Here is a 9,431-nt window from a genome sequence, read left to right as displayed (position 1 = left end):
TAAAAAACTTTTTCATCCGAGTTAGTATGCAAAAGTTATGCCCATTTTTACAAATTTTAGAGAGATTTTGCAAATAAAGTCAAAATTCACATTTGCAAATTTTCCCAACAACTAGACCACATATCACATGGGAAACTTATTTTCTTTTATTTTTTTTTGACATTTCCATCATTTTCTTTTATTTTTTTAAAATTGAAAAGGAGATCCACGGGGGGGGGGGTAGAGTTTGAAAATGGGACCTTTAGTACCGGTTCGTGGCACGAACCGGGACTAAAGGTCCCATTTTCATTAGTCCCGGTTCGTGCCTCAAACCGGGACTAAAGGTCTAATCTTTAGTCCCGATTTGAGGCACGAACCGGGACCAATGGTTGTGGGCCAGGAGCAAGGCCCATTGGTCCCGGTTCATCCCATCAATCGGGACCAAAAGGTCCAGATGAACCGGGACCAATGGCCCACGTGGCCCGGCCGGCCCCCTGGGCTCACGAACCGGGACCAATGCCCCCATTGGTCCCGGTTCTGGACTGAACCGGGACTAATGGGCTGACCCGGCCTGGACCAAAGCCCCGTTTTCTACTAGTGAGTGTTCCTCCGGTATTCGGGAGTTGCATAATCTCATAGTCATAGGAACATGTATAAGTTATAAATAAAGCAATAGCAACAAACTAAACCATCATCGTGCTAAGCTAACTGATGGGTCAAGTCAATCACATCATTCTCTAATGATGTGATCCTGATAATCAAATGACAACTCATGTCAATGGTTAGGAAACTTAACCATCTTTGATTAACGAGCTAGTCAAGTAGAGACATACTAGTGACGCTCAGTTTGTCTATGTATTCACACATGTACTAAGTTTCCGATTAATACAATTCTAGCATGAATAATAAACATTTATCATGATATAAGAAAATATAAATAACAACTTTATTATTGCCTCTAGGGCATATTTCCTTCATCTGCCTCCTCCCCCTCATAGCAAGCCCCTTGTGGAGGTCGGCGGCGGCGGGAGCTCTCCCGCATCCGTGTCTCCCTTTATAGGACCTTAACATCCGTGTGGGGCTCGCACTGCCGTTGAACTTGCTAGGCCTTCTCCTCGCGGCTCTTCCCCGGGCTAGGTGGAGTACGGTCTCGACGTCCAACCGCGTGGACATGGTCCTTGTTGTCATCATGGTTGGGTGTTGCCTCATCAGATCTGGGCAGCCATAGACGAGGGTGATAGTGGTGGTTGGGGGCTTCAACCGTCGTTGATGGTACAATGGTGCAGTGGAGTTCCGAGGCTTCATGGTTGCGTTGCGGTGGCCGCATCTGTGCGAATGGTGACTGGGGCTGCTTGGTTTGTATGATCAGGTTCGGCAGCGACGACGCTTAGTGTCGTCACCCTCCTAGGGGCGTCGCATCCTCATCAGGCTTCTACTGCCAGGCTTGACAAGGCGTTAAGCTAGTTTTATGTTTCATGTTGTATCTATAGATCGGTTTTTTTGGAGGTCTCCTCATCACAGCGTATTGTTCGACCATATACTTTGATGGGTTGCTTTGTTTATGAAGGATGACGAACCCTGTCCACAATGCCTATGCCATCCCGGCCATCAACAACGCTTGATTGCTAGCTCACGATGTCTATCCTTCGATCTAAACGAAACGTGACGGCAAAGTCTATACATTCACTAATTTGGTCCATGTTATCGGGAGACAGAAAGGGACGGAATAGAAGGCAAGATTCCAACAATTATTTTGGCGTGCATCGAGTCGTGCATCCAACAATCCACGCCACGTGGAGTCCGATCCAAGCAACTGAGGCCCGGCGAGCACGCTCCATTCCCATATAGTCAGTTTTTTTCTTTTCTTCTCTACTACTATTATTAAACAATTATAAATAAAAACTTTCTTATGTGCACCTCATAATTAGCCCCACAACATCGCACGAACCAGCCAACACCACACGATTAGTCTAACTAAACTTAATCTAACAGTTGTCCTTAACTTGGTACTTTTTTGTGTGCACTTAGTAATTTAAATTGACTGACCGTACTCCACTGCGGAGGAAAAGATGGAATTCCACGACCCACACCACCCTAATCATGCGACACGAAGACAGGAAACTAATCACTGGAGCACACGATGCAACCCGCTGCCTGTTGGGACGTGAGCGGCCGCCGCACGGACGAACCGCCGCTGATCCGCCTACCCCTCACCCACCCCCAATCTTCCTGGCGCAGACACCACTCTCCTCCACCTCCAACCTCCTGCTGGAGGCTGCCGTCCTCAGCCACGGGTTTAGCGCCCCGTCTCTCGCCGTCGCTAGGGAGGCGTCGACTACGGCTCCCTGTTGAAGGATGCGAGCGTGGGTCGCCGCCGCCGCACATAAAGCAAGCTCGGACCGCCGCCGCCGCCACCGGCGGCCGCTCCTCCTCTGATGGAAGCACAAGCGTAGGCTGCCGCCGGCCGCTCCTCCTCCGTTGCCCTAGGTACGCTGTCGCCCTCCTCTTTCGTCGCGCGCGTGGCCGCCAACCTGATCCGTGAGTCAGAGAAGCCAGTAATAAGTTTCCTCTTTTCGTCGTTCACGTTCATGCCCACGCACCGGCCACAACATAGGTGCCTATGGAACTTCACGCCACAGTCTAGACGACGCAAAGGTACTAACTAAACCGGATAGCCCGTCTTTATTGGAAACGAGATACAAGTCCGCCATGATACTTACGTGCTGGCTGCCTCTGCAGAACTGATCTGCTGCACCCACGAAACCTGCAGGTAATTAGTCTCATGTCAACCAAATTGTTCTAACCGATCAAGGTCCAACTGTTAATTAAGATGGCTGCTTGCTTGCTTCTTTTGCCTACAAGTGTGCTCGCTTGCTTTTTCATATCAGTATGTTCTCATGTGTCAGATCGTGGTTCTTCTAATTGATTAAGGTAGCTGCTTGTTTGCTTTTTTGTGCTCGCTCACTTGATTTTTTTATCTCATGATGTAAGTTTTATGTGTACCAAGTTGTGAATTAAGAGGACTGAGTTCTTTGGGCATAATTTAGTTATTGTGGTGAACAGAAGGCCATGCAAAAGTAAATGGGCAATGGAATAGGTAGGACATATACATGAGATCGTATGCTGCAGAGTTTAAACACACTTCTTTGTTTCGGGATATGGAACAGAAGAACAGATACATGACATAGAACACATATAAAGCTTCAGCATGGGATTCTAAAGCAACTAATTTTTTTGTTCGATGTACTGTCGTCCTGTCAATGGCATTTTGAAGTCCATATTGACTGTTGAATCAAATATGTAGCTAGGACTTCTGACGTTTTATTGACCTGGTGGAGTTTGAGTTTAGAGTATTTATTCATAGGACTTTAGATGGAGTTGAAGCAACAAAAGCACTCCACGAGTGCATGACAGTAGTTATTAACCAAGCATGCTTCCATGTATCATTTCTCACCCGACTCGCGGTCTATGGTTCCATGTGGTCAATCACGGTCCAACTCTGTTAGCGTCACGCAACCGACCGCTAAACCTCCCCTTAATCCATTTTTCTTTGTTTTCTTTATTTCCATCTTCCGAGGGAGACTTCCTTCTTGACATTGTTGACTTGATTTCTGATCTTTGAGCTTGATTTGAAGAGAACACGACGAAAGATTGAATGTAGTTAGTTCCGTGTTTTGACAAATAAGTGTAGTTAGTCTTCAGGTTGCCTCATCCAAAAATCCGAATACATCTCCAGTCAACTCAATTTTGGTACTACAATTTTACATGTGTATTTTGCTGTTGGGGGATTATGTTCCAAGGTTTCATTTTATCCCGGCACTGGATTGAAGTGACATTTTAATAGTAATTTTAGTGGTGTACAACTGTACCAGCTATTATTATTTGTTGCAATAGGGATTAGTGTAAATTGGTACAAAAGCATATCATTTTAGTCCATATTTAATTCAAAGGTAGGACTTCCTTAGTTATATTTGCTGATAGCCTTGCATTTGCTACCAAGGTTCAGTTTGCTGTAGCTCATCTGTGATATGGTTAATGTTTCTCCCGTGATTATTCTGGTGTGGATCTGTAAGACCGTCAGAAGTTCACCTCTAACTTGCTTTATAACTATATAGAGTATATTAGTTGTAGCTTGTTGTGAATCTGTTTCCCCCTCACTCTTGTTCTAGAGGCCCTTCTGAAGCTAACTGAGATGTCAGTTTACAATCCTTCCGAGGAGACTTTGTGATATGCATAAGAGTGACAATGATATTTTCAAATCCAAAAGAATTGATTGCACTTACATGCATTCTACCTACTACTTGTAGAGCGGAAGACTTTTCTTTTTGATGGAATCTGAATCGAAAGAAGCATAAGCATGCAGAGGAACGAGTCGTCCACCTTGCTGGTACAAAATGGACTACAAGATTTTATACATGCGATGGATTAGATGATATTTGATATTTGAGCCTTGTACTGGTGGGATTTCCACAACACTACGTATGATCTAAACATTGACTGAAAATATTTATTAGAGTATTTTTTTTCAAACGAATAATTTTGCATAACATTACACTTATCATAATTATTTGTTAAAAAAACACAACACTCCTTTTCATTTTTATTTTTGAGAATAGCACATATGACATTTCCATTTTTTTTCTTTACCTACTTGAAAAAAAGGTGTAGACGAACAAACAATCACAAAAATAAAACTAATTAAGCAAAGGTGAAATTCAAAAATGAATTGCATTGTCGAACGTGCATTGCACGTGCACGCTTACTAGTTTTTATAGAAAGTAGAAACATACCGTCAGTTTTTGTTCTCCGCAGAGAATAAGCTCTACTATTAAATTGAAGTTGGTATGTCATCATTTCACACATAGTAGTTAATGTGAAAATAATTTGAAAATAAATTTAAAAATTAGGTCATCAATATAATTTATAGTCCAGATGGTTAATTATGTGTCTAATTAATTATCTGCAATTAAATGGGATTTTCGTGGCGCCAAATCAATTTGGAATCAGAGTCATTAATGCAATTAACTAGGACGGTAAACAATTAGAATTATGATATTTCTTTCAACTAGGCATGTAATTAATTAATTATGGGAGATGTTAATTATGGAAGATGGCAGTCGGAAAATCTTCATGTACGTGTCCCTAATGACCAGCACCCATGAGTCGTAGTCGTCGTTATTGAACCCTTGCATAGTTTTGGTGCCGTCCCCTAGACGGCAAGAAATTACGTCGGAGCACCATCGACTACGTCCAAATGGAAAAACACGATGAGGATCGAAACCCGCAAGACAAACTCATGGTTTCTCAAGGTTTCTTGAAGAATCCTAGTCCACGGATGCTTCGTGCATCTGGATTTGAAAAAAAAAGTGATTTACCTTTTATATTTCATGTTCTGTTTACTTTTTCAAACTCATGGACATTTTGAAAACCAAAATATTTTTCATGAATATTTTTTCAATTCATAAGCATTTATAAAACTTCAAATTTTAAAAATCCTAAACATTTCTTTTAAATTTGTTAATTTTTATTTTTTCTGTAGTAAAATTTCTTTGAAAATAAATCTGTGATATGATTCTTAGAAAAGAATCTATAAAATTAAATTTTTAGAAAATAAAAAGGTGAAAAAAGTATGGTGCAGCCCATTCCAATAGGCACATTTGGCTCTGAATGAAAGCTTTCGCTACTCGACCAAAAACAACATGTGATGGGCCGGCCCATGAGAGCAGTGCACGTTTGCATGCTCGGCCGTGCCCTACGCACACAATAGAAAATTTTGGTGTTCTTTACCTTGTGGATCTATCTAGCCATAGTGTTATCAACACATACCCTCTCTCTGTAAGCATCTCCATGCGACTGAGACAATATATCTTGAGATTGATGAAATCGCCATATGCATCTCATAGTCGACGGTATGCCATACCGCTGAAATAATAACATCATAAAGCAGAAAATAAATCCAAGTAATATGCGACCATTTGTGTCAATTTTAGGACTTGAACCTAAATGAATTGGTTTCACCACAAAGAACCTAATCATTTTAGTTAGGCTTAGTTCACCGGTACTAGTTATATTGTACATTTTTGCTTGTTGAGCTACCTAGACTAGAACTGAGTGGGCTGGTAGGCTTAGATGAATATTATTGGGCTTGGGTTCCATAATGGTTGTACATCTATATTACCCATGTCTCGCTCCAAGGACGATCTACCCAAATATACTCGTTTCTATAAAAGGTACTCAAAAGCTCCTGTTAAGAGGTATCTCTTTCATAGGTCACTTCCATCTCCTCTTATGGTGACAAGTGGGGCATTCTACTGTGATTCCTTCCCACGCGGAAGAGGAATGGATGGGTTTGTTGAGTTTATTTCATGGATTAGCCTTTTCAAAATGATATATCTCTTGAACTGTATGTCCAAATCGCAAATCATTTTTATGATAGCATTCCTCACGTCGAGGTCTTCAAAACTAGGCCGTGTTAATAGATTTCAACAAACTTTTTTCCATAGAAATTGTGCTTCCAAAGTGAACTACATGTGCTTCCAAATTTTACTATGTCGTGCTCTCAAGTGTAACTGATTTATAATCTCATGGGGGTGAAGACACTTGCACTTTCGAAGTAAAAGAACTTATGCTTCTCGCATAGGGAGAAATACACACGTGCTCTGATACATTTCCAATGTATCTATAATTTTTTTATTCTTTCATATTATTATATTATCACTTTTGTATGCTTTATATGTCATTTTATACTATTTTTCTATACCAACCTATTGATTTAGTGCCAAGTTTCAGTTCCTGTTTTTTGCACTTTTTTTGTTTCACATAAAAACCACACCTACCAAAGTCAAAACACAATGAAATTTTACGTGGTTTTTTTATGGAACATAAAAGACCTTAGAAGCTTCGGGGAAGGGCCAGAAGACTTATGAGGGACCCACAAGTAGGGGGCGCGCCCAGGGGGTACGCGCGCCGATCTGACTTGTGGCCCCCTTGTGGCTCCGTTTGCCCTAATTCCTAGCCTATAAATTCTCATATATTCTAAACCCTTGGAGTGAGACCCGAAACAATTTTATCACCACCGCAAGTCTCTGTTCTTGCATGATCCCATCTGGAGCCTTGTTCTGGTACTCTACCAGAGGGGAAAATCATTGGGGAGGCTATCTTCATCAACCTTGCCTCCATGATGATATGGAGTAGTTCCATTAGGACCTACGTCTCCATAGAAATAGCTAGATGGCTTTCGGTCTCTCTCTCTCTCTACATGAAAGTGTTAGTCATTGGCATAGCAAGGAAGTTGGAGCATGATTTATCTTTGATTCACTTCCTTTGTGTGTTTGGATTGGGGGCGCGTGATGGTTAACTCCTAGCAACCTGCCCCCCTAGGGGCATGCAAGTTATTCTTTGCTTCAAGGGCTAATAAACTTTTGCAATAAGTACTTGGGTATTTTATTTTTAATGTGAGTTTTTGGACTTTAAAGCACTCCCAACTATCCATATTTTGCTAGCCTCTTCGGCACCATGCATTTCTCACTCTCATCTCGAGTCATGGTGCAAACTTCGCCGATGCATCCAACTCCGTGAAATGATTCGCTCTTTCACACATAAGCCTCATTATATCCTTCCTCAATATAGCCACCATATATACCTACCTATTATGGCATTTCCATAGCCATTCTGAGATATATTGTCATGTAACTTCCATTGTTACTATTCATATGACTTGAGTGTTCATTCGTCATATTGCTTTGCATGATCATATAGAGCTGACATGATATTTTGTGGCAAAGCCACCATTCATTATTATAATACATCTTATGCTAGATCATTGCACATCTTGGTACATTGCAAGAGCCATTCATATATAGTAATTATTTTTCAGTTGTTGAGTTGTAAGTAAAATAAATGTGTGATGATCATTATTATTAGAGTGCCCCCCTACCTGTGAGGATATGAATTGGTGGAGACTTATGATTCCTCAAAAAGTAGGGGATACGGTCCATGAGGACATTAAAAAAATTAAAAAGGAAAAAAATAAAATGAGAGAGGGGGTACACTACTATCCTCTTACCACACTTGTGCTTCAAAGTAGCACCATGTATTTCATATGTAGAGTTTCGAGATTTTCATTTTTGTATATAATACTAGTGGGATGTTTACATTATAGAACTTGGCTTGTATATTGCAATGACGAGCTTCCTCAAAATGCTTGAGGTCTTCATGAGCAAAAAAGTTGGATGCACACCCACTTAGTTTCATTTAAAGAGTGCTTTCATACACTTATAGCTCTAGTGCATTCGTTGCATGACAATCCCTACTCCTTGCATTAACATCGATTATAAGGCCTCTCCATTGCCTAATGATCAAGCCTCGTTAATGTAAGACTTTCCTATACCTTTTTGTCTTTCCTTATAAACCCTAATCATCATTCTCTTTGCCATCCAAAGTGCCAAGTCTTTGGCTCACACTCAAAAAGTTTAAAATCCTGAAGCGAGGAAAAGAATGAATCAATTACTTGGTTTGGCACCGAGGTTCTTCATGACTTGATATTATTATGTTCGGAAGACTGAGCATTCCATGCTTTCCATGATTAAGTGTGTAGAGATCACGTTCTTTAGCATCTCTATTTTGAAAAAGGCAATGATTTTTATTGGTATGTTCATGTATTAGTTGTTTTCGTGTCAAATTGATAGACTATTGCCTTCAGTCACTCCTATCCCAATATTCATCCTGCAATACATCTTTGATTAAGGACATGTTAGGTAGCATTCAACATAAAAACATTCTTTTATTATCATTTACCTATTCGAGGACGACTAGGAATTAAGCTAGGGGATGTTGATACGTCTCAAACGTATCTATAATTTTCATTGTTTCATGTTATTATATTATCACTTTTGTATGCTTTGTATGTCATTTATACTATTTTTATGGACTAACCTATTAATTTAGTGCCTAGTGCCAGTTTCTGTTTTTTGCATGTTTTTATTTTGCAGAAAAACCATACCTACCAAAGTTCAAACACGATGAAATTTTACGCGCATTTTTTCTGTAACATAAGAGACCGTACAAGCTTCGGGGGAGGACCAGAAGACTTACGAGGGACTTTTAGGAAACGTAGCATGCAATTTCAAAAAAAAATTCCTACGCTCACGCAAGATCTATCTAGGAGATGCATAGCGACGAGAGGGGGAGAGTGTGTCTACATGCTACCTCTTGAGCTTCCGTTGGTTTTTCCCTTGAAGAGGAAAGGGTGATGCAGCAAAGTAGAGTAAGTATTTCCCTCGGTTTTGAGAACCAAGGTATCAATCCAGTAGGAGGCAACGCACAAGCCACCGAATACCTGCACAAACAAACACCAACTTGCACCCAACGCGATAAAGGGGTTGTTAATCCCTTCATGGTAATTTGCGAAGTGAGATATGATATAGATGGATAAACGGTAAAGTAATATTTTT

General features: G+C 40.8%; 1 protein-coding gene across 1 annotated transcript; it reads left to right on the top strand.

Annotated features, from left to right (window-relative positions):
• The first annotated feature begins 2,094 nt into the window (after positions 1 to 2,094).
• LOC125551055 lies at positions 2,095 to 4,513 on the top strand. The gene is made up of 4 exons (XM_048714206.1): positions 2,095 to 2,466; positions 2,594 to 2,634; positions 2,719 to 2,749; positions 4,287 to 4,513. Exons 1-4 carry the CDS (start codon positions 2,120 to 2,122, stop codon positions 4,306 to 4,308), a joined length of 441 nt encoding a protein of 146 aa, XP_048570163.1. The 5' UTR covers positions 2,095 to 2,119; the 3' UTR covers positions 4,309 to 4,513.
• The last annotated feature ends 4,918 nt before the right edge of the window (positions 4,514 to 9,431 follow it).

Source organism: Triticum urartu, chromosome 4 (genome assembly GCF_003073215.2).
Source record: "Triticum urartu cultivar G1812 chromosome 4, Tu2.1, whole genome shotgun sequence".
Lineage (NCBI taxonomy): Eukaryota > Viridiplantae > Streptophyta > Magnoliopsida > Poales > Poaceae > Triticum > Triticum urartu.
Note: the sequence above shows the minus strand (reverse complement) of the source record. Positions and strands in the feature narration are given on the sequence as shown.